This window comes from Corvus cornix, chromosome 3 (assembly GCF_000738735.6).
Source record: "Corvus cornix cornix isolate S_Up_H32 chromosome 3, ASM73873v5, whole genome shotgun sequence".
NCBI classification, from domain to species: Eukaryota; Metazoa; Chordata; class Aves; order Passeriformes; family Corvidae; genus Corvus; species Corvus cornix.
In genome coordinates, this window is record NC_047056.1 from 4,398,357 (window position 1) to 4,423,634 (window position 25,278).

The window sequence follows — 25,278 nt, forward strand, 5'->3', positions numbered from 1 at the left end:
GAAATGTTTAGATCCAAGGACCACTGCTGATTACTATCTTCTTCTCTAACAAGGTCGCTTATTCTGCTTCCAAAATTCATTTCCAGTGGCCAGGCCACCTCCCTGACCTATATTCCTCAGACTGCCATTACGTCAGAGCCTGCCTATTTGGGGCTATAAGTGAAATCCTCTGTCTTCCAGGTGAAATCCACAGGTAATTATATGTGGGGCAAATACGGGCTGGGGCATGGAGAGGCCAGGAGAAGAGTTTGGCTTAGCTCTGTTTATACTGGAAAATCCCCTTTCTAAGGCTGTACTGTTAAGTCTTGGAGGGGAGGGGGCACAGGGAACTCCCCCCCTGCGAGACGGTAGCTGCCAGGAACAGGGATTTCACAGTGCAGCTCTTCCAGGGAAGCATCAGGCGGAAAAGTAACCAGCCCTAAGTGGGGGTTTTCACATTGGAGAGGGGCACGAGGCACTGAGAGCTCTTACCCACAAATGAAAATGCTGTGGCCTTATTTACACGGTGAGGGACGGGGAGCAATGCCTGAGCACACCGGTGATGAATTTATGTGCCCTGCAGTGAGGCGGTATTTTAATTTATACATCCTTTCCACGGTTTGGTTGCAGTGGACCAGATCTCCTACAGATGTGAATCTGTCCAGCCCCATTAGGGTCAGTAGAGCCTCTTTATTCCAGCTAGGGACCGCATCCATATCTCCTGGTTTTTAAAGAAATTGCCACCTTCCAGGTTCTCCCATTGCACTTCCTTTTCAGAGAGAGCCTTGGTAGCCAAGAAGGTGTCCCTGGGTTCACAGTGACATTATTTTGCTACTGTAAGAGGACCCCATCATGTCCTCCTCTGACACATGCGATGACATGCCTTTGTTTTGGCTTTGATGTCACAACATTGTTTTCACAGACTTGGCCTGATCTTGTTGTGACAAGGTCAAGTCCCATTCAATTCAAGAGGAAAGTATTAATATGAGGGTGAAAACCCTGGTATTAATTAAGCTCTGAGCAGTAACTTCAGGCGGATGCTGCTGCCTCTATTTCTTGCATGTACAGTGCTCCAGCCAACACAACTGGATCATGGGGCAATCCTAGCTTTGGTTTAAAAAAAGCTACATACTCTAAAAAATTATTGCTGGATAGCAGAGAACAAGGTTCCAAATCTGAGCTGTGCTCCAAAGTAACACCAGAAGTAGCAGGGAGGTCAACCTGACGAATTGTGTCATGGTACCACAGGGTTGACTGGCAAAGGCTGCAATTGCACCTTTTTTCCTGTGAAAAGTGAAGTTTGTTTCCACTGAACTATCTGAGATATCTATATAAATTTGAGCTTTTTAGTTTTACATCCAAACATTCAAAACATCCAAGTATTTAAGCTGAAACAGTTTGATTGTAAAAGAGTTCCTGTTTCATGCTGCCCCATCTGAGTATTGTGAACTGCACCAGGTTTTAATTTAATATAATTGCAGATGTCTATAATTTGCAAGTATTATTGTAATATCAATAATGTTTGTTATTTTTTCTGACCAAGTGCTCAGGCAATATGGCATGTCAGCACATCCTAAAATGTATAAACTGGGTTATGCAATGCCTGGTAGCTATTTAACTGAGTATTTCAGGTGCAGAAACTGAGGCCCATTGCACAGAATGATTTGCCCTTTGTTCTTAATGCAACATGTTATGGACTCAATATGTAACTGGATCTCAGCCTGATGGGATGTTTCCCTGAAGTGGGAGAAGTCCAGCCACCTCAGATTCCCCTTTACTGCAGCCTTACTTTTGCTAAGGAAGAAACAAACAGATTTCTGTTCATCTCACCTCAGGGACCAATGTTAAAATGGATATGGCACCTTTCAGCCCAGCTTTTTCATCTGGAGAGTTCTCAGAGGTAAGTATCCATACAGATACATTATCTGGACCTAAGGGTATGTGTAGGGGGTTCTCTCAAGGCTGGCAGAAATCCAGGGTTTCTGATTCTCCAAAAACCTAAAGAAACTTCCTTTCCTTTTTAACTTCAGGTAAAGCAGCAGCTTTTGGATTTGGCAGCTGCTTAGTTTCCCATCTGTAGCAATTCCACTGAGGCTGTACTTCAGAGCCTTTCTGCCTCTGAGGGAAAGGTTAATGCCATCCTGGTGCCCTGACTGCCCTTGGCTCCTTGCTCCATCCCTGCACAGCAGTAGCACAGACTTTCACCAGCATTGCCACTGGGGATTTTGTAGCTGCACTACGGGCTGAATGATGGGAACTCGCTGCTGGTCCCAGCACACTGGAGCTGCAGGGAACTTCCACTCTTTCCCTGCTGCAGCACAGGGCAGAGGATGCCCACTTTGGGGTCACACACATCATCTGCTGCTTCCAGGTATTACAGCAACACAGGCAGGGCTCTCTCCAAATCTTTGTTTTGTCTTTGGTAGGGCATAAGTCAATCAGATGCAGGATATATCAAATGAAACTTTTTCGAGGCTCCTTGAACCATTGTGTCTGATGGAACTTTGTTTCCATGGAGAGCCTTTTGACTGGGAGCAGTTTTCATCATCAAACCTCTGGGGTAGGCCCATGATTTCAGAACAGACGAGCCATGAGCCAGTTATAAACAAAACAGCAAACAAGGTTTTGTTTGCAGACCGTTGTACAAAGCTCTGGGTATGGGTCAAAGGCTTTGAAGATTTTGTTTTAAATATAGTTTTTTCAAACGTTCTTGTTACAACATATAGACTTCCTATCATCTGGACACAAGTTCAGCAGTACAGATTTTAGAGGGACAGAATGTCCTAAACTGACCTAAAATTGTTTTACTCCGCATAAACATGTCATGATTTTTAAAGAACTTAGGCTCTTTCATGGACAGAAACTTGGAATGTCTTCCCTCAGACAGTACAAAGATTTCCTTTGTGAGCTCTGATGAGTCAGGGAATATTGGATCTTAGACTTATCACTCTTGCAAGACTGAACATTGCATATTCTATAGCTCAGGAGGTTGTAATTTTGCAGACGTGTTATCCATTGAGGAACAAAACTTGAATCACTGTCGCCCGGGCTTATGTCTGAAGAGAGAAGGTCCCAAGGAAGAATACTGACAAGTATTTCCTTACTCTGTTTGCCAAAAAGAGGATGAAAAATATCTTGTCAAGTGGGCATGAAGAACTTTGCAAGGCTGATCTAAAAATGTGTTGCAAGACCCAGCAACGTCCCCTTTATTGAATCCATGACTGTTCAGAGTAGAAGAAGAAACCTTCTTCCCTGTCATCCCAACACAAAAAACCGAGTCCCTGGACGGGTTAGAACACCAGCTTTATTTCCCAGACCCTTCTACAGAACTGATCACAAATAAAGAGAAGAGAAAGAGTTAGAAAGTAAAATAAAATATCTCTAAGAAGCTATTTGGCACATGAAATAACAATGTAAGTGAGAGGACTAGAGCCCTCCACACCCTTGCAGGTGCCCTGGGAAAAGCTGGAGCAAACAAACCGCCAGCTCCTGGGCCAAGCTGCTGCAGGTACATTTTACCCTCTTGCCCAAGCTGTATTTCATTAGTGTATCTCAAGGAGGATGGGCTGTTAAATGATTCAAGCTGGATAAGATTTGCTGCAATGGAAAACTTGTGTGCTTCTGTGCTTCTCTGGTTGAAAAACCTTTTGCAAAAATAGATTAGCAAGCCATCATTGCGAACTGGACTGTTAACCTAAGAGTAGCAAATACAATGGGGCTTGAAACGGCATTTTAATTTGTCATGCTGCTGAATAATTTATTGTACATCTCACCATATATTGAAATTAAAACCTGAAGTATGACATACAGTAAATAATTCAGACAGGCTCTTTCATCGAGTGTGAGCTAGGTTATTGATACTTCATTTTAGTGAGACAGACTCACTGTCATGAGCATCATCAGCATCCATATCAGCTCCTGCTGGGCTCTCTAATTTTGCCTGTGTTGGTACTAGTGAAAAATTTAGGGCTACAAAGGCAGTCAGAGGGCTTGGCAGAGCTGGGGTTGTTCAGCCGGTTGCAGCCTTTCAATACTTAAAGGGGGCTTATAAGAAAGATGGGGACAGATTTTTTAGTAGGGCCCATTGTGATAAGGCAAGGGGTAGTGGTTTTAAACTAAAGGAGAGTAGATTTACACTAGATACAATGAAGAAATTTTTTATAATGAGGGGCTGAAACACTGGCACAAGTTGCCCAGAGAGGTGGTAGATGCTCCTTCCCCAGACACATTCAAGGTCAGGTTGGCTGGGGCTCTGAGAAACTTGATCCACTTGAAGATGTCCCTGCCTGTTGCAGGGGGGTTGGACTAGAAGACCTTCAAAGGTCCCTTCCAACCCAAATTATGCTGTGGTTCTGTGAAATCCTCCTTTAGGCAGTCCACGAACTCCCTGTGTACTCCTTCAGTTCTCCTAACAAAATGACAGCAAGGAAAACTTCCTGAAGCCAGAGAAGCAAGGACAAATGACCTGATCTGAGCATGTAGCCTCACAAATACTTCAGGAGCGGCCACACAGCCTTGAGTAGAAGGTTGCAGGCATTGATGAAATCCTGCTCACTTCCAGTAGGTATCTAAGATGTGTGTGCAGTGCACGGGGCAGAAGCCAGGGCAGCAGGTGGTGTGGTGTTGGCAGGTTGGTGGCACGTGCTTGCGCATTGGCAAACACAAATAGATGGTTACAGCACAACTGTTTGTGTTATTTGAGATTGAAATCTTAACAGCTAATTAGTATCTCATTAGGGTTCTATTTACATAGCTAATGAAGGTAATTTATGAGGAAAGAAAATATTTGAGACTCCCCAGCACAGTCAATTGACTTGAACTTCGGGTGGCGCAGACAGCCAACTGCATTTAGAGCCTTTTCTTTTCCTGGACAAAAGGGACAACAAAAAGACATTAATCCATGGGAAAGTGTGACTTAAACCTCCCTGTGACTCAATTCCCACTAATCAAGGGCAACGGGTTCTCCATTCTCCCAGCACTATTTAGGGTACTGATTTCTTCTAAGCAGACAACATGGTTTGCCTTTGTTTGTTTGTTTGTTTGTTTGTTTCAATCTCAAAAAAAGAAGGGGGGGTCATCAGACATGTTCAAAATATGTGCACTGGTGCTGTTCAGCCCATTTCAGAGGAGGTCTCTGTGTGTTATTGTAGATAACCCAGAGTTTACTGCAGAGCAGTAGGAATTTGTCATTCCCAAGTTCAGGGAAATATTTGCTGAATGAGTTGCTCTAGTGAAAAATGGTTTTTAAAGAAGTCAAAGTGTCCAGAGCAGTGCTTTGGGTGGCTGTGCTTACCTGCCTTGGCACTCCAGTGCTCCTCTGCTTTCTTGGGAGAACTGCTTAGGGGGAAAGACAATCTTTTATAAGTAAGAGAGGGGAGACACTTGTTTCTCATCAAACCCAGATATTGATGTTTCCTGCCTGCTAAACCTTTCGTTCTTGAACCATTGTTAAGGAAAAATATTTGCAAAGTTAGGAGAAAGTCTAAAGCTAGAGGCCATGTGGGGATCATGAGAGACTGTCTTCAGGGAAAAGATCCTGATGTTTTGTCATGTTCAATCAGGGACAAGTCACAGAAGTGCCAAGATACTGTAACAACTGTTTTTAGGAAGGGATGGGTCTTCAGCTGGGTTGAGTGCTCACAGTTTCAGCTGAGATTTACAAGTTCACTGGATTTAGACTTCCTATTCTTCTCCAAGACTTCAAACAGGAACACTAAAAAGCTGCAAACCAAAGCTGAGCTAAAGCAAAAAGTGTCCTGTGTCACATTAGTACATATACAGACCAAAAGAAGCTATATAAAAAAGTGAATCTAATTATGATCTGATTGTAACTAGGAGCAAATCGCACTCTAGAGATTAAACCACTGGTAGAGGCTATAGAGACCTTTTGTAGACCTTTGGGTGGACACGGGACATTAAATATCTAATGATGACATTTGGGGAATAAAATCAGAAATAATCCATCTTCTCTCCCTCACTAATAACTCCTTGATCACTCACGGTCTTCCTGAGAATCTCTGTGGTGAGATTCTCAAATTGGTGCTTTGCTGGCATTTCCCTCCTTTGCCACTTACCTTAATGGTGCTGTGGAAGCTCTGGATTCTCGTGCTGTTACTGATCCAGTTGGTGCAGATCACATGGGCAGCATTCCCAGGGAGAGTGGGACACCCAGGAAATCAGCTTGGGAACATCTCTCCTCTTTTTTCATACATCCTTATTCCTCCTCCCCCCGTTCCTGTGTGTGTATCTCTCTCACACTAAAAAGAGGATGAAAAAATGGCAAAAAAATCTTTGAAAGCTTAAATCTCAGATGTGAGCTTACTTGAGCTTTTATTGCCCATTTTTTATCCAGAAAAGCTAATGTTCACTCAAAATGGCAATTACTTGCATCTAATTGGAACCATTTTATGTAGTTCCAAACTCATTGCTTGATCTCAATAATAAATGAACTTAAAAAATATTTTTGTTACTAAAAGAATTGTAGTTGTGCAGGCCAGATCATCAATCACGATTTCCTTTTGTGGGCCTAATGTGAACCTCATTTGATTTTGGACAAATCAACGTTAGCTGAAACATTAGCTGCTGTACCTTCAGCTATGGCATGGAAGGGAATGTGGCTCCTATGGATTTTTAAATCCTGGTTTACAAGTAAAAGATTTTAACTGAGATTTACTTGTTAAATGAATTTACGTTTCATTTAAATATAAAGGGAAGAATGTATTTGTAATGTGGAAGTTCCAACCTTGATCAGGACCCCACTGAGCGAAGTGCTGTGCATGTGCTCAAAGAAGGTTTTACTTTTCAGACAAACCAGCTCTTTGAACCTGTTTATTGCAGCAGTTTTGGCAGAAGAGATGGAGCAGGGCTGGGAAGGAGGTATCTGCTGGGAGGGATGGTGGCAGCCTGTGCTTTGATCAGCTGTGTTGTTTGGGACTCTGTTCTCGGCAGCCAGGCTGGCTTCAGAAAGTTCCTGTGCTGAACAGAGGGCAGGTGGAGCAAGGACGGAAGGGTCCTTCATCTCTGGAATAAATCAGCCATGGGAAATGCCAAGCCTGAATCCAAACAAGGGGTCATCAAACTGCAGCATGAATGGGAGAAATGGCTTTGCTGTGGTTGTGCAGAAACCCTGATACCTCCTGCCCAATTTATGGCTTGATAGTGAAGGAATAAAACTTGCTTGAGGTTTGACTGAATAATTGTCTCTAGGACAGATTGCTTTTGGGAGGAATTTGGGACCATATGTTCATCTGGTGAACTGGATAAAAACATCTTCACATCCATCACTGAGCTTTTTTTTAAAATAAAACAAAACTGAGATAAAAGCCTGCCCAATGAGATGTTGTTCACACATCCTCACCTGGCAGCAGCATTTTCTGCTCATCCCCTCCTTCTCCCTGGAGCTGCTTCCCCCCTTTCACCTACCAGCAGAGCAGCACATACAACTGCTCCCTAACCTGGGCCAGAGAAAATAGTCAGGGTTCGCTTAAATGTCTGGAGAAGTTTCATCCTAACTTGGAGAGACCTGAGGTAGGGAACGGTTCTGCATGTGAAGTGGAGGAGGCCCTCAGTGAGGATGGGGGAGGAAATGTGATCCCTTTCCCTGCTCCCTGCAGCCAGGACAGGGTTTATGGCCGTAGACTGGCACCCTGATGAAGAGAATGCCAGTCACAAGCTGGGTGCGAGTTTGGACCAGCTTGTGGATCAAACACAACGCAGAACTCTGTTGTGGTACATAGGTGTGCCAGTGCAGAGCTCCACCAATCCTGGCAAGCCTGTGCAGAGTTTGTGGCAAATACCCCTCAGCCCCTCTGGGGGAATGGCTGAGCGCTGGGGGTTTGGGAGTCCTCTCACCTCCCCACAGCGCTGGCTCCCTGGGATCCCACCCCAGCCTGCCCCAGAGCTGCTCTCTGGATCACCACAGCTCTGCTTTCAAGTGGTTTCCCCTCTGGGCACCTTTAAACGCTCCCTTATCAACAGCTCCTGTACAGATAAAAGTGTGTTCAGCACTGGGTGAAATCCCCACCAGCTGACTGAAGTGGTGACAGCCTTAGCCCAGGTCCTGCATCCTCCACGCTGTATCCAGGCAGGCAGAGGCGGGCATGGCCTTGGGAACACCTGCACTAGTCCACAACACCGTGCCTGGGAACGCATCCGAAAGCCAGTGACCGTGGTTCTGTCAGGACACCTCCGGTGTGCCTTTGGGCCAGGCCAGGAAGATCTCTCCCAGGTGGTTTCTCACCGTGGTTGGTTCTAACATCCCTGGGACCATCCCCAAGCAGCAGTTTGCATGCAGCCATCCTGGTGAGGAAGCCAGCAGTGAAGCAGGCTTTTCCATGCCAGCTGGCCTCCATGCCCAGGAATGTTCCCAGGCACTCTGGATTTACTAGTAGAGATGTAGCCCCAGAGGAAGAGATACAAACAGAGCTGTGGGTCTAGCTTGCTCCCATGGAATTTTGCCCTGGGCTTTAGAACAGGAGGGTTTTGCTTCTCTGAAAATGCAGTGGGCTCATGAGGAACATGGAGCTGTGGGAAGAGAAGGAAGCAGGGAATAAGGTACACTTCATTCAGGGCTCTGAGACTGGGCAGTGATATGACAGATCACTTTGGCATTGCTGCACCTGCATTTGTTTAACGTCCTAAGGTGGGTATAAATAGTGCTTTCCACACAAATGAAAGAAAAGTTGCAGTTTCAGTAACCTGGGAAGAAACTAGAGGCACTCTGCCCCCTGAATCCTTGTTTCTGGCCTGAAATTCTTGCCTTTCTTCAGCACAGCACGGTAGCTGAAATCCTCCAAGCTGCAGGTGCCAAGTTCCAATGGCCCACTCTACACCACTGGCTTAGCAAGGGCGAGACAGGGATTCCCTTCAGAGGGCCACAGAGTTGGGTTGGAAGGGACCTTAGAGATCATCCAGCTCCCACCCCCTGCCGTGGACAGGGACACCTCCCACTAAACCAGGTTGATCCAAGCCCCATCCAGCCTGGCCTTGAACACTTCCCCACAGTTAACTTGAGGTTTTCTTTTCCCCCTTAAGATGGGATTTGTTGCTGCGGCTTCTTCTGCTTTTAGGATGGGAAATATTACAATAAGAGAAAAGCACTAAAGACTCCTCATTCAGGGAGTTATTTATCTTTTTCTGGTTTTGTTACATCATTTATATCAAAGTAGTGGTATCAGAAATGCTTTTATCAGTAGCAGGACCAATGAAGAGGTTGCCAGGAGCAGCTATTCCCCTCTTAAAGGGCATTGGAAAATACTATTTCTCTGAACACAATGGTGATAGTCCTTCTGCTAACCTACTGCTCTACTTGGAAATTTAAAATTTTAAAAGCTTAAAAGTCTAAATGATCGCCATGTGGCAGCTTGGGAGCCTCCTTTCCACATGGGGTTTTGGGAAAGCCACAGAGCAAATGGCATTCAGTTGGGATAGCAGTGATTTCACTTCATCTTAAGAGGAATAAACCTTTGTTTTAGCATTTAAGTAGATATTCCTTTAGAGAGTTCATAGAAAAGCTTTTTCACAGTTGCAGACCTGGAAAATTGAGCCTGTTTTATCAGAACATGTCCAATACTGTAAGTGAATGAAGGGAAGAAAGGAAAAAATAATATTGACATATTATTTCAGTGGTGTATTTTTAAAATCTATCACAGTTCCTCAAAATTAATGTCTGACATTTTAGAAGTTGCTTAGGGAAAAAAAGAGATACAAACCAGTCTACTTTTTATTAAGTTTATTTTGTAAGGAAACTATTTTCCCACCAGCTGCAGAAATGAATGTCACATTCGATTGCACAACTTGGATTTTCAATTTTCCATTGGTATGGAGAGAGCAGGCCTGATTTTTCAAGGATTTATTCACAAACTTGAGTTTCAAGTCCTCAGGATACTTCCTAGGCTGTGTGAGCATCTGAACCAGGACTTATGGAATCTATTCAGTTTGTTTAAAATTATTTGAGGTATTCATTTGGGGCTTGTGGTGATCTTACTTCTTTCCTGATTCATGTGCTGGCTGCCTTTTCTGGCAAAGAGGGGCAGGAGCAATTTTGGGGCAGTTCCTTTTTTGAAACCCAGTGGTTGTTGGGGCTTATGCAGAGGTTTGGGATATACAAAGGGAAGCAGAACACATGAAAGACAGTCAAAGGTACAAAATAAATGAAGCTTCTTCCATGGTTTCCCAGCTTGTTTGTTTGTTTAGTATTTTGATTTATTTGAAAGGAGTTTATTCCATGGCTGACTAAAGGAATGTATGCAATGTTTAGTACACCCACCTTAAGTGGATGTGAATGTTTACTGAGTCTCTACTCCTGAATGCTAGAGAGGAAACAGAAAATGTAAGGAGGGGCAAATCTCCTCCAGTAACTCAACACCAAGGCTGCATAAATCCAGGTAGAGACAGCAGAACTGATGGGAATAATGGCATTAGTAACTGGACAATGCTGCACATCATGAATGTTTTATGGCACTGCTTTTCCAGGCTAGTCCTGAACAGGCTGATGGATGTGCTTACTTTTACAAGCGCATAAAGTGAGGGTAGATAGGTCACTGCAAATATCAGAAAAAAGCAGGAAGCTGAGGTGTGGTGAGGGAAGGCAGGTAAAGTTATTAAGGAACATAAAGGTTGGCCCAGGCTTTCCCAAAGTGCTGAGCAGATTGGCTGCACAATGCCCATCCTGCAGTGGGGCCTGGGGAAAAGCAAAGGGAGGAGGTGATGGCACAGCAAACAAGGGAATTCACTGTGTCCCTCTCCTGTGGAGAGTGATCCAGGTTGGGAACAAATCTGTACGTGGATACCCTGACCAAGGGGTAAAATTATCCTGACCAAGGCTGTAAAAAGCCTTCTCTCTTCAGAGCAAATAGACTCTTACCAGATCAGAGCTTTTCTCTGTAGTTGAATGGGATTATCATATTCCTGCTAGGATTTATGGGTTGCAGTACAAACCTTGGACAAGGCATTGCAGGAATTTGTCAGGAAACTACTGGGTAATAGATTTGGTATCAGGCTTTTCAAAAATGTCTCCATGAGCCGAGTACTGAACATCTCGCTTAAGTTTTGGGATTTTAACCCAAAGACTGTGTCTAACATGCTTATGCGTTGTTGAAAATCTGAGCATGACCCTATAGGTCTCTGGGCCCCTGTGTATCTCTCAGTAAAAACAGCCTTTCTCTGCTCTCTGCCCTTTCTCTCCTTCTGTAAAATGGAGACAGTGGATATTCCTCGCCTTGGAGAGGAATGTGGAGGCTGGATACAGGGAGATGACTTTGACTGTGACTCTATGACTTTAAGGTTACAGATGTTCTGAGGATAAACAGTACCTTGAAGCAGTTCAATGTGTGCTGCTAATAATTTGTCCCTGTAGTTGGGAATGTGCTTCCTGGAACGCTGCAGAGGGAGCGCTGGAGCGGACAAGAGCCTGGGAACAGTCAAAGGATGTTCTTCTCCTAAGACCCCTCCCAGTCAGTAGATATCGTAGCACACAAGCAAACAAGCTACCAAATAAACGTTCCATGGTGATGTTTGAATGGAGACCTGTGCCTGTTGGAGCCCCTCTGGAAGCTGGAAACAAGGGATGTGATTGAAAGCAACTCGTAAATGGCTTTCGTGCCAGCGCGAAGCAGGTGCAGCAGCTGATCGCTTGTGCCGAGCACATGCCATGGAGCAGGCACAAAGCTTCACTATTGCTCTCTGGAGTTCTGTCTAGTCCTAAGAGGGTATTTAAAAATTGGAATGATAATGACCTGAGCAAACATGACTTTAGAGCAGAAAATAAAATTGCAGGCATTCATTATCAAAGGCAAAGAAGTGTTAGAGAACAAGAATGCCCGATGATGCAATGTTTTTCATCCTGCAACTGAGCACAGAAAACCTTTTCATATGCCCTAAATCTGCAGCTACAATAAAGCCTTCATACAGACAATCTGCTTAAACAGAACGTCACGCTTGCCTTTATTTTATTTTAATTGCAAAACATTTATCCAGTTTCACTGCTGAAATATGCACTTCTTAAGGCAGTATGCGTAACTTTATTTTATCCTCCATTTTGCTTGACGTCATCTCTGCAGTGATGAAATTATAAGCTCTTGAAGTGGACCATCTATGACGCAGCCATTTCCCTTTCTTGTGGGAGAACACCCTCACCTCATTGTCTTCCTAACAAGACTTACATAATTAAAAAATCCCACTTTGCTCTGAATCTTCTGACCAGAAGAGTTGGCATCCCTGTCTCTTCATTGCTTAAACATGTAAGCCTGTACCACCAAAACAAGTAGGAACTTTGCCACTGTCTTTGAGGCGAGATTGAGCCTTGGGATCCCAGATATTTGAGATTATTGTTGGTATTAACCTAATATTTAACCCCAAACAATAGCAGTGACTAACTCTTAGTGCTTTTACTTGAAGGTCTTGCTGGGACTTAAAAATGAGGGTCAGCATGATCATCCCATTTCCATGGTGGGAAAACCAAGGCACTATGGAAAGTAAAATGACATTCCTATTGCTGAGAAGAGAACGGAGATCTTCTGAATCAGCTCACGGCCTACCGAATTGCCCTAGTCTGTGACTATTCCTCCTGCGTGGAATTAAATGTGCATCAGTGGTGGCAGCGCCTCGGAATCTATCCAGTGATCGCTTGGTTGTTCTCCAGGCTGTACCAAGGTGTTGTGGCATTTTTACCTCTTCACTATAAAAGCCACAGGTCAAATACTGGATTTTAAATCTGGAATTTTGTAGCATCAAGGGGAAAACAGTTAAAAAAAAAAAAAAAAGGTTATCATATTAGCCTCCCTTTTTCCTCCTTCCCCAGTAATTTTATTACAAATCGTAGAAATTTGTCTTGCACTTTCTAAGCTGCACAGAGCCACATGAACTGATTGCTGCAGCCTTTACTTGCAGACGTAACAGAGCTGGGAGCAACTGCTATCATTCACTAGCAGCGGAGACATACTGGAAATGTAGGAAATCCTGGGTCTGCATTGTATTTCCTGATAAATTCCAATTTCCCTGCCACTGTGATGGAAAGAAAGCTGAGATTTAATGAATGAAATTGAGACTCACTGTGAAACAGAGCAACAGCTTTGAAGAGCTGCCAGCAAAGGTGAATAAAAAAGAAATAGACATTTCTGAATAAGCTGCCTTTCCTCTCTTCAAAACCAAATCACCTTCTTGTAAATTATCTTCTCAGGTGAGAATCCATCCTTCACAGAACAGGAGACAGGCTGTGCAGCAGAGCCAGTTGATAGATGTTAAACCACCAAAAGGCAAATATGTCTTTGGAAAACAGTATTAAGTAATATTTTAAAGAATGGCCACACATCATATTCACACAGATGCCAACAGGAAACACAGCTCAGGAACAGAAAAGCTTTCAGATAATCTCTACCCATTACGAAGGCAAAACCTCAACATCACTAACACATCTTAACTCATTTTCAGCAGTCGCCCTGCTCACATTCGATGCTGTACCATGTATACGTTTCATACTTCAGCACAGAGTTTTATCAAGAGGTTTATTCACTGAAATGTGCAAAATCTATAAAGAAAAGCTCACTACTATTAATATTTCATGTCTCACATACTTATCATATCCAGGGGACAGAGGTCTAAAGTGGGAATTTTCAAAAATGCTCCGCGTTGGTCACACGGGGCTGCTGGAGCCAGTAGTAAAATGTTGAGTATCACTGTGCAGAGAGTGATGTGAGTGTTTCTGCAGGCTTGTCTCTAACTAGACCAGCATTTAGGCCATTCTGTTAAGGATTGCAAGCTGTGGTCACAGACCCCTTTGAGCCGTTCTCATCTGGGTCCTCTAGCTGAAGTCTTCTGCCTGTAGCCATCAGCAATGCTGGTTGCAGTGCAACCAGGTTGGAAAAAACCCCACTACGTTGTGAATGTGTATAAATGTAATTTTGTACAGGATTTGTAAGAAACAATTCTGAGGGAAGAAAAAATTTTTTTCTTTCCTGTCTACTCTGGAAAACAGACTCTCACCTTGTTGTAAAATATGTCCTTATTTGGAGACTTTTCCACGCTTTTAGTAAGAAAACCCAGCAACACCTGAAGTTGATATCTATCAGCTGTGTTTGGGTCCTAGCGAGGAACACCTGGATCTGAAACACTAGCAGCAGGTGCCACTAATTGAGTACTTACTGGCTAAACACCTGCAAAAAAAAAAAAAAAAAAAGACAAAAACGGAGTGCATGTGGTAAAGAAGAAAGAAATTAATCAGTGTAGTCAACTGTACACAGTTCTGGGGGGAGAAGTGAAATTTCACAAAGGAGATTAACAAATATGAACAGTCAGGTTTCCTAAAACTGATCTTTTCAGCCTAAATGGTGGTTTCTCTCTCTGGCAGGACTTTGGCTGAAGAGCAGGATCGATCTTGAAGTAACTCTGTAAAATGCAATGACATTGTGAGAGCCCAGCTCAATAGGGCTGGATATTTAGCTATTTAACTCCTCATTTTCACGGAGCTTGTGAGGAATTTCAGCTGCAGGAAATGCACTGGTTGAGCTTTGGTTTCTTTATCTCAAGTGTGCTGCTGCACAGCTCTAGGAGTGGGAAGGGGACAAGGGCTCGTTTGTGGAGCTGGAAGTCTGGGTGGGCACATCCAGACATGTTTGCCCTCCAACACGTTACACCTAGATACACCTGTCTCTAATTCTCTCTGTAATCATAAAGATGCTTCTCAGCTGGTGAGCTCAGGTGTGCTGGTGCTGGAGGTGCAGTGGAGCAGGCCTGAACACAATATTTAAAGGCAGAATTTAGTTGGCTTTTATGTTGAGGAGGTGTGGATCACAATCAGATCTTCAGACTTTGGAGGGGCTTAGCTCATATATTCCAGGGTACTGCCTCAATGGAGCTGGATCTGCATTGGTAAGAAATCTTTTGGTGGGGGGAGTGCACAGCTGAAGTTCTGGTGTGGGTGCCAGTATGCTCAGGGAGCATGTTATAGGTTCTTCAGAGTTGTTTTTTTGGACCTCAAGGAAACAGATGAGAAAGCAGAGTTGCTGTCCCAGCAGCTCCAGATTGAAATAGACTGAGACATGACAAAGTATAAGGGAAATGTGTTTTATAGCCATAAGAAGGCTCTGAAAGCCTATTTATACTTAAAATCAGAGAGGGGCAAACCTACAAGACCCGGTTGATATCAGATTAGAGCATCTGCAGGCCTTCAGAACAACCACAAACATGTTTCTCCCTTCTAAGGCTCATTATCCTAATATAGAAAGCTCCTGGAGATAACACTGTGCTGGGCATACAGTACAGCCTATGCTCCAGGCACAGGGAGTAAGTGTTGAGGCAAGAAATGACTTTTTCCTGGCATGACCCACTAAGATTGAACTGGAATGGCAATTAGAAGTTGAAGTGCTCATTTAATGTCAGTGATGTGTAAACTATGTTGCCATTGTTATTTTAGTGCTGATTTACATAATTGGCATACCCTGAAGTCACACTGCACGAACTTTCAGTTCATGCTAAAGACTTGCAGGAAGTCATAAAATTAAACATTATCTGTACTGGAATCCAATGGAAAAATAACTTTTGAGGGATTTCACCTTGCTTGCTGTCCCCTCTCCCACTGTACTCACGGTGGCAAGTGAAAATCAGGTTAGCGAGTGTTGGGAGCTGTTGGCATGAAGGAGCTTTAGCAGCTCTTTAATTACACTGGTGCGGTTCTGGGGTGGTTTGTTTTGCTGGTATGTACCTCCCTGGGTGAGCTCCTCATCCTGCAGGGACGTTTCATGGGAATTGCTGGAGCTATGATAGGGAAGCCAAGGGAAGAAGGTCCACAGGAGGAATTATTCCAGCCCAAATGCGCTGAATTCCTGCCTCAAATTGGTGTTCTTGCTACACTAAAAAGTCGTAAGATGGAAGAAAAAGGCTGCTCCCAAAGGAGGAGCTGGTAATGGAGCTGTCTCAGTTGTTATTGCTTTAAGTCCTCCTCCGCAGTAATTCAAGGTGTCACAGGCTGGCTGTGTCTTTTGCAAATGAAGCCCCTGAGAGATATTGGGAAGAGGAGGTGGAGCACAGACCACTTGCCTTGCCGGGAAGGCACCAGGACCCCGTCTAATGATGGTGTGCCCATGGCTTTGGCTTCGATGAGGACCCTAAATTGCTAGGTATTGCATACCTATGCAAGGGCCTGGCCCTACCGCAGAGCCCAGGAAGACAAACAAGAGATGGGGCAAAGGACACAGCCCTGCTCGCGAGCTACTCGTTGTGTCAGGAGATTCGCCAGTGTCAGGAAAGGGAGCGAGGGATGCAGTGGGGATAGGAAGCCCAATCGCGCTGGGCACGGACTTGCCTTCTTCACCCGTGCCACCGCTGTCCTGCTCTCTGGGCGATGGCACGAGCTATCGAGGCTGCAGCCCGGGGACCCCGGCGTGGGCACGGGTGGGCCCGGTCCCGCGGGGAGCGCGGCTCCGCGCCGGGGCAGGTGCGGAGCCGCGGGCGGGCGTTCGCGCCGGGGCTGCCGTTCCGGGCCGGGCGATCCGCCGCCGTTCCACCACTGGAGGGCAGCCACATCTTAAAAAAACCACCCAGCCCAGCCCTCCGCCGTCCGCACGGGGCTGAGCCCGCATCGGATGCGCTGCAGCAGCGCTGCGGGAGGAGACTTCTCCCGAGTCCGGGCGCTCCTCTTTCGGAGAGGAGAGCGAGGAAACCCCCTGATTTCCAACCCTCGCTCCCGCTTCAGGCAGCGGGCTCCACGCTCCGATGCGGGCAGAAAAATAAATAAGTACATATATCTATTTTAAGTAGTTCTAAAGCACCGGGATTCTCCCGGTACCTTACGTGACCTTCGCACCTTACCACCCCGGCAGTTCGGGGCACGGCGCTAATCCGATTTGCGGCGGCGGAGCGCTCGGGCTGTACAATGGGTCATTGTTCGACCCGCCCGGTCCCGCTCCACCACTGCCGCCCGGAGCGGGACGTGGGACCGGGTGGCCCGGGGGTCTTCCCGCAGCGGATCAGCCGCCGGTACCACAGTTTAACGGGAACAGCCGCCCGCCCCATCCCTTTCCCCGGCGGCACTGCGACCCGGGCGCGGGCGGCAGCCGCGGCGAGGGAGGGAGCGGCGAAGGAGGAGGGAGGGAAGGAGCGAGGGAGGGAGGCGGCGTCTCCTTTAAAAGCCGTGCGGGGCCGCAGCCCGCTCCCACAGGGCGGCTGTGATTGGCGCGGGCCCCCGAGCCTCCGGGGTCGTGACATCGCCGCGCAACAAAAAGCCCCGGCGGCGGCGGGCGGCCACCCCCGGCCATGGTGCGGTGCGGGGCCGGCGGGGAGCCCTGCGCGGTGCCCTAGCGCGGCCGCTCCACGCGGGACGGCGGCGGGCGGCTCCCCACCCCTTTTTTTTTTTTTTTTTTCCCTCTTTTATTTACCCTCCTCCCTCCTTTTTCCTTTCTTTTTTAAGGGAGCGGAGACAAGTCAAGTTTCATCTTGATGTTGCTGCGGGAGTCTCGGTAAATGTCCATCTGTCTAAAGAGCGTGATGCAAAGGACATTTTTGAAAAGGAGCCTTTTAACTCCGTAGACACGTAGGGACCCATTCACGGGCAGGCACACACACGCGAGGAGGAAGAAGAAGAAGCAACTTCACGATCGCTGCTTTTAAAAGGGAGAAGCTTTTTCCCTGGCTGGGACTTGCCTTCTGCCTCCTCAACCAGCTGCTAAAAGTATGTTTCCGAGGCGGACTGCACTTCAGGGAACTTCTATTTTCTGCTCGGCAGCTGTAGAGGAGCAGCAGCGAAGTTTGGAGTAACACCAAGTGATGCGGGAAAAACACCCCGAGAGCAGAACACCCTCCTGCAGACACAACCCCTGCTGCTGTACACAGGTATAGCTCCGGCGGTCGCAGATCCGCTGAAAGCCTTCTCCGCAGGATGACTCCGTGGGCCACGGCGGAGGTGCTAGCGCTCTGGAAGAGAGAGGGGGGACGGGACACTAATCATAACTATTATTATTATAATAATCCAGCCCAAAGTTTCACGGGGGAGAATGTCATCCTGTGGGTTTGGCTAAGGACGTAGCAGAATATGTATTTTCCTCCTTCCCCTTCTTCCACTCCGCCGAGGGAAAACAGCTCTCCTTTTCCCTCCGCTGAGGGAAGCCAGTGCCTCGCCGCGGGGGAAGCGGAGCCTGCCCGAGCCCCCGCGGCTCGGCTCGGCGGGGGTGTGTGGGGGGAAGCCCGGGGATCGGGACGGGAGCGCAGCGGGGAGTCGGCTTTGCTGGGCAGCCGCCCCTTCCCTTCCCGGTGATCGGTGCCGGCCGCGGCGGCGGGAGGCCCGGCCCGGCGCACACCTGCGCCCCGGCCCCGGCGGTGCCCCCGGCCGCTTCCCCTCCTCCCCTTCACCTCCGCGCTCCTTTGTTGCGGAGCGCCCCGCTCCGTTCCCCCGTCCCTCCTCGCTCCCTTTGATCTCCTGCCACGGGGATTTCGGTGCCGCCGCGCACCTGAAGCGGCCCCTCGGGGGGCTCCGCCGGCCGGTCCGCGGCGGGGGCTCCGCCGGCCATGGCCCGGCGCCGGGGTGGGTCCCACCTGCGGCCCGTCCCCGCCTGTTCCCCCCCCTCCCCCGGCGCGGTGTCCGCGCTGACTGGCTCCCATCGCCTCCTCCTCCGCGCAGGTTGATCATGGTTGCCGTGACCCGCTCGCTCCTGGCGCTGCTGCTCTGCCAGGCGCTGCTGGGCGGCGCGGCCGGGCTCATGCCGGAGGTGGGTCGGCGGCGCTTCAGCGAGCCGGGCCGCGCCGCCTCGGCCGCGCAGCGCCCCGAGGACCTGCTCAGCGAGTTCGAGCTGCGCCTGCTCCACATGTTCGGGCTGAAGCGGCGGCCCAGCCCCGGCAAGGACGTCGTCATCCCGCCCTACATGCTGGACCTCTACCGCCTGCACGCGGGGCAGCAGCTGGGGCAGCCGGCGGCGCTGGGCTTTCCGCTGGAGCGGGCGGCCAGCCGCGCCAACACCGTCCGCAGCTTCCACCACGAAGGTACGGGCGGGCGGGGGCTCCGCGGGCTGCGGGAGCGGAGGGGAGGGCAGGGCCGGAGGAGGAGCGGGGGGCGGATTCCTCCCGCCGGTACCGCGGGGTTCGCGCAGTGCGGCTCCCGGCCGGGTGCTCTGCCCGACGGGCTCTGCTGAGGAGCTCTTGCTTTGCCAGCTCCCGTCTCCCCACCCTCCGTCCGCCGGGGCGCTCCCGGTTTATGGACTTTTCCCGCTAAACCAGCGCGACTCCGCGTTAAGCGAGGCTGGAAAGTAGGGAAGGCTCCTTAATGCGCGGCTGAGCCGGGCCGCTGCGGAGGTTTCTAATCCTTATCTAATCCCCGTGAGAGCTCAATGAGACAATCAATCGCGGTATCCTCGGGGTCCGCCGTCGAGCAGCGCTGCAGCCAGACCCACCTGGGCTCGCAGTGCCCGGGCTGGCCAAAAGCCCCGTGGCCGCTCTTGGCTCTCACCTGCGAGGCGCCTCTGCGGCACCTCCTCGCCTGCAGCCCCCCGAGGCAGCGATTCTCTGGGGCAGACCCTCACTCAGCAGCTGGGGGCGTTTCCCGGCTCCCGTAGCCAAACTAGCGGCTGTGGCATTAACCAGGCCCGCGGAGCCGGTGGGGCGCGTGTCGCTCACGTGCTTTTTTGGGAAGCGTTTCCTCAGGTTGTAATTGTTCCTGGCTGCTGCTCTCCGCTGCTGCCGTGCAGTGGCCCCGCTGCAAAAGTAATGAAAACGCACTTTCCCCCTGCTTTTAGAGTGGTACTGTGTCAAGAAACGATATTAATTAGTTTTTAAGTTTCTAAAAGGAGGTGGCCTCTGAGAAGTGGTTGTGCTGTTTAGTGGAAAGCCTTATCGTGAGGAAGATGAATGGTGAAGCCTAACCTCTCCTCATGCATGTTTCCCTACATGGGAAATAAAAACCTGGTAGTTAATGGGGAAAAGCCAGCACGTGGGTCATTCATGCTAAACCCAAGGATTGTGGGCAAGGGGCTGAGCGATAGAGGAGTTGAAAGGGCAAGGTTAATAAGGTTTAGGCAAATGTAAAAATCTGCAGTTTGAAGTAGCCAAAAGCTGATTTTGTTAGAAATCAGTGTGACTCCCATTTTTTTCACTGAGTTCTCACTGCATTAGTGACTTCTTGAGAGCAGAAGTTTGTCTTGTGACCATTAAAAATATTTGTATATTAGCAAATGCTGGTCTGATCCTGAAATACCGTGAGGCTGAGCCTTACCTTATGCAAAAAGTTGTACTGGATTCAAAGGGGAATGGTTACACGACTAAGAATTGCTAACAGGAATTATGGCTTCCCCTTAGACAGTGATGGGGGTTTTTCCCTTCAGCGTTTAGCACTGAAATTTAAAACCATGAGAAAGTTTTATTTTTGGGAAATACTTTGTACTTCTTAATGTCTGTAGCAACAATGTAGTTAGCAACCCTAGATATACTGTACTCCTTCTGAAGCTCCATTTAGTTATTACTCAAAGGTGGGAATGGCCTGTAGTTTAGTGACTCCTTGAATGTTTGGTTTTGGTGGTTTTATAAACTTCTTGTTTGCAGGTGACTTTGTTTCATTATCTCTTTACCATCCACCCTATTTTAGCAGTTGAATCGTCCTGCTGTTCTTTATGGCCCTTTTGGGTAAATACTGGGGCGTGCTTTGTAAAGTACCGTTATGGATGCTGAGTTCCCTGTCTCTAAGTAAAGATACAAAAATCCGTACGTTAAGATTTGTAGGTCACCTAAATTGCAGAGTAATGTTTTTCAGAATGGAGTTTAAGGGATTGATGTTAGAGCTGTATTCTCAGAAAAAATCAGAAATGCAACAGTTACCCAAAGTCCTCCATCAGTTTTAATGATTCCCCAATAAATACAGTGCTTGAGTTTTTTAATTTGTGTCCTTGAAGTCCCAATTAATGCTGTATATTTCTTGCTTCTAATGATAACTTACCTGGAAGGCAAAGGCCACCAGGATCCAATCCAAATGTGTAACAATAAATTTTTAACTTGATGCTATACATGCTTGCATAAACAAGCTAACAAGGGAGACAGTATTTTCTGCCTGAAAGTCTTTCAGGTCTTATGTGTCACATGTGGTAGCTGTCATTTGAAAGCTGCCAACAGCAGACAGTCTTAAGGGGTTTGCTTGCCTGTCTCAGTTTCTGATTTTTTCCTTTTTTCTCTTTTTTTTTATTTTCCCTGTTTAATCAAATTAGAAGTTTTGGAAGAACTGCCAGAAACAAGTGGGAAAACATCACGGCGTTTCTTCTTTAATTTAACTTCCATCCCTAATGAGGAGTCTATCACCTCAGCTGAACTCCAGATTTTTCGGAAACAGGTGCACGGAGCCTTTGAGAACAACAGCAGCTACCATCATCGTATTAATATTTATGAAATTATAAAGCCAGCCACAGCCACCTCTAAGGACCCTGTCACAAGACTTTTGGACACCAGGTTGGTGCATCATAATGCAAGTAAATGGGAAAGTTTTGATGTAACGCCAGCTGTTTTGAGGTGGATTGCACATGGACAACCTAATCATGGGTTTGTGGTAGAGGTGGTTCACTTGGACAAAGAGAACAGTGCCTCCAAGAGGCACGTTAGGATTAGCAGGTCTTTACATCAGGATGAAGATAGCTGGTCTCAGCTCAGGCCATTGTTAGTGACGTTTGGGCATGATGGCAAGGGACACCCGCTCCATAAAAGAGAAAAGCGTCAAGCGAAACACAAACAGCGTAAACGCCACAAATACAGTTGCAAAAGGCATCCGTTATATGTGGACTTCAATGATGTGGGGTGGAATGACTGGATTGTTGCCCCGCCGGGGTATAGTGCCTTTTACTGCCATGGGGAATGTCCTTTTCCACTGGCAGACCATCTAAACTCAACAAACCATGCCATTGTTCAGACTTTGGTCAATTCAGTGAATTCCAAAATCCCCAAGGCTTGCTGTGTGCCGACAGAACTGAGTGCTATTTCCATGCTCTACCTTGATGAAAATGAAAAAGTTGTATTAAAGAACTATCAAGATATGGTTGTGGAGGGTTGTGGGTGCCGCTAACACAGCAAATATATTAGACAAATGCAAAAAAAAAAAAAAATAGCTGACACTTTAATATTTCCCAATGAAGACTTTATTTATGTAATGAAATGGAAAGAAAAAAAAAACACAACTATTTTGAAAATATATTTATGTCTACGAAAAGGTTGGGAAAACAAATATTTTAATCAGAGAAATATTCCTTTAAAGATTTTAAATGTATTTTAGTTGTACATTTTATATGGGTTTAACCCCAGCACATGAAGTATAATGGTCAGATTCTTATTTTGTATTTATTTACTATTATAACCACTTTTTAGAAGAATAGCTAATTTGTATTTATATGTAATCAAAAAAGAAAAAAATATAGGGTTTGTACATAATTTTCCAAAATTGTAGCTGTTTCAATTGTGTGTATTTAAGTTGAAAAGAATACATGGAAGGTTACTATGGCAAAGTGCATAGCACATTTGCTTTCTGCTGTGCTACTGTTAAGGTCACAAGTTCAAGTCCAGAAAAAAGTGGATAATCCACTCTGCTGACTTTCAAGATTATATTGTACAATTCTCAGGAATGCTGCAGGGTGGGCTGTCCAATCCATGAGAACTGGCATCCTCTTTAGGTGGAACATTTGGATAAGAACCAGACGTTGCTGATCTAGTATAAATACTGCTATTCCCAACTAATTTGCAGTGTGACTATAAGGGCCAAGAGAAATCCTATGGGAAGTGGGGGTGGGGGAAGACTGAATCCTTTCTAGACCTACAGAAAAGTGAATGTTTGATGTTTCCTTTAAAAGTCCTTCCTTTAAAAGTCCTGGCCAAATATAAAGTAATAAAAACTAAAATGTCATCCTTTTTTTTGTGATTATCTATGCTAAAGAGGATTATTTACCTAATTTGTACCAGCCCTTGTCTTTAACAGTTGGAAAAGCCTTGCGTACTTCCTCACCTCAGATGAGATCTCACTTCTGTGGAGTGTAACAGTGAAATTATTCTGCAATTTTTGCCCTACAATACAGCAAGCTGTTGTCATATGCAGCCTCCTCTCTAACCTCAGCTGATGGTTTTGCTGTTTGGCAGATTAGCCTCTCTTCATTTCCAGGGTTTTGTGTTTGAAATGCCTTTTTTTTTTTTTTTTTTTTTCTTCCCAAATGTTTAAATCTATTTCAGATAATAAATCATAGAATTCTGATATTTCTTTCTGAGAAGTCCAGTCTGTAAGAGGAAAATGGTTCACTTGTGCAGTCATTGCAAGAACAACTTGTGCCTGCATCATCTTATTGTTTTTTAAATGCTTCAATGTAAGGGGCAAAAGTGTGATTTACAGCTGGCAAACAGAGCATTAAAGCTGATACTGATTGTGCCTGTTGTGTGTTCCACGCCTGGTGTGGCAGGCAGGTCCTGGGCAAAGCAAGCAGGCAGAGCCTGGGGGTGTTGTGTGAAAGTTGTGCTGAAATAGGAGAGCAGGAAAGGAGCTTAAATGGGCTTCTTGGTCATCCCCTTGAGCTCTGTTGTGGGTCCAGTTCTGGATTTGGTGAATGAGGCAACACTTCCTAAAGCTGTGTGTGCAATGGGCCCTTTGGGGACCCCTCTAAGTCAGCTGTGGGAATCTCTGATTTGAACCTCCTACCAGCCTAATGTTTTTTTAATGAACCCCTCTTTTTTTTCTCCTGGCCCTCTCCAAACTCCTCCTTTTTTTACCAGAATCATCTGGGTTGCAGCAATGGTACTAGCTAGATGGGTTGATCAGAAAGGCTAACTTGATGGTGTCTTACAGGTCCTCTTGTAGAAGAGTTCTTTACCGCTATTCATCACAAAATGCGGGGTACAGAGGATAGGAGAGGAAAAACTAATTACCTGTTGGCTGCTTCCATTTTGTTCTTGTGAGCTTAAAAATCTCTTGGGCTGTAAGGTTCTGTGGTGAGATAAAACTGATGTATTTCTTTGCAGCAGCAGTATTTTTCACAGCTGTCAGAGAACAATCCACCACTCTGCAGTTGGACTGCTCATTCTTGAGAGGCAGCTGGTGTTGGTTGTGCTGATAGTACATAGCAGCCTATGGGTTGGCTGAGTGGACAATCTCCGGGTGCTTTTTCAAAACACTGGTGCTGTTTTGGTGGCTGATGTTTCTAGGGATGAAGCATCTCGTATTGATTTACACACCAGGAGTTTATTTTGCCTTTTGCTTGTTGCCAGCTTTCCTGGTGCTGGATGAGTTTGTGGCCGTTGCTTTGGCAAGGCTGTTGGTGCTGCAGTGGAGGTTCAGCAAGGATTTGGTGTTTGTGATGTGTGGTTGTGCAGTCAAGTCATGGCTGTTACTGTACTGTAAAACCAAAGCTTGCTAAAGCTGAAAAGTGCTGAAATTTTAATGATGAGCATGAAAGATGTGATCCTAAACCTGTGAAATGGGTAAAGAACCCACAGCATTTCTAACCAGATCCTCAGCTCTGGTGTTGCAAGACTGAAGTCTCACAGCTCCTTCATGTGTAACGAGACTGAGGGAGGCTCTTTACAGAGTGGTGACTGCTTTACTTCTCCTGTAAGGCATGAGAACACGTTGATGCTAATCTTGTTGCCAAAAAATTGGCTACAGCACTTGTCTCTGCATGAGCAGGAGCCGGCTCATGGCGTGGTGCTGCATTCCTTGCGCAGGCAAACCTCCTGGTGCTTGACAAGGAATTGCATCCTTAATAAAATATACTGGGAGGCCAATGTATCATTGCAAACTTATTAAGACCCACTCTTGTAAGCATTTCTGCAACTGCTTGGTGTTAGCCACAGAATCATCAGTTCCATACTGATTTTGAGGAGGAAATACGCATGTGTTAAGCTCAGCACATCAATACGTTTCCACAGAATTGGCTTTGTAATGTACCTTTAAAGCCTTAACCTTAACCTCACTCTCTAGGTCGGAGATGTGAGAGTGCTGCACTAAAGACTTTGTTTAGGACTTAAAGTAAAAGAAACAGAACAAACTTTCACAGATGAGTAGTAGTAGGAAGTTCTCCTAGAGATCAGCTGGGTTCCTGAATTCTTTTAGATAGGGTTGATGATCAGACAGCCTTTCTGAAGGGTTTGGGCTTTCTGGCATCTTTTTAAACTCTGGTAATGACTGCTAAATAATGCTAAATACTAAAGGTATGCTGTTACCACAGCACACTAGTACGTACTTTAGTTCTTTAGTACTTATTAGAGTTATAGTACTCTACAAGGAACAATGAGCTATTTTTTCCTCTTAAGAGGGGAAAAAGCAAAATATTTTGAAGGCGAAGTAGCCTTTGTTACCCTATAGCTCCTAAA

At 46.4% G+C, this 25,278-nt stretch overlaps 1 protein-coding gene across 8 annotated transcripts in view; it reads left to right on the plus strand.

The window, feature by feature from the left end:
• The window catches only part of BMP2 (bone morphogenetic protein 2), a 203,322-nt gene that overhangs the window by 78,961 nt on the left and 99,083 nt on the right, over positions 1-25,278 (plus strand). For 4 of the 8 annotated variants that reach the window (XR_005604138.1, XR_005604139.1, XR_005604140.1 and 1 more), the window contains exons 1-3: positions 17,236-17,802; positions 18,587-18,945; positions 21,153-21,390. Coding sequence is in view for 5 of the 8 variants with exons in the window: in XM_039568834.1 (XP_039424768.1) it covers positions 18,594-18,945; positions 21,153-21,390 (590 nt within the window). In the remaining 3 variants the exon portion in view is untranslated. The other 4 variants (XM_039568832.1, XM_039568831.1, XM_039568833.1 and 1 more) reach the window with 4 other exon arrangements.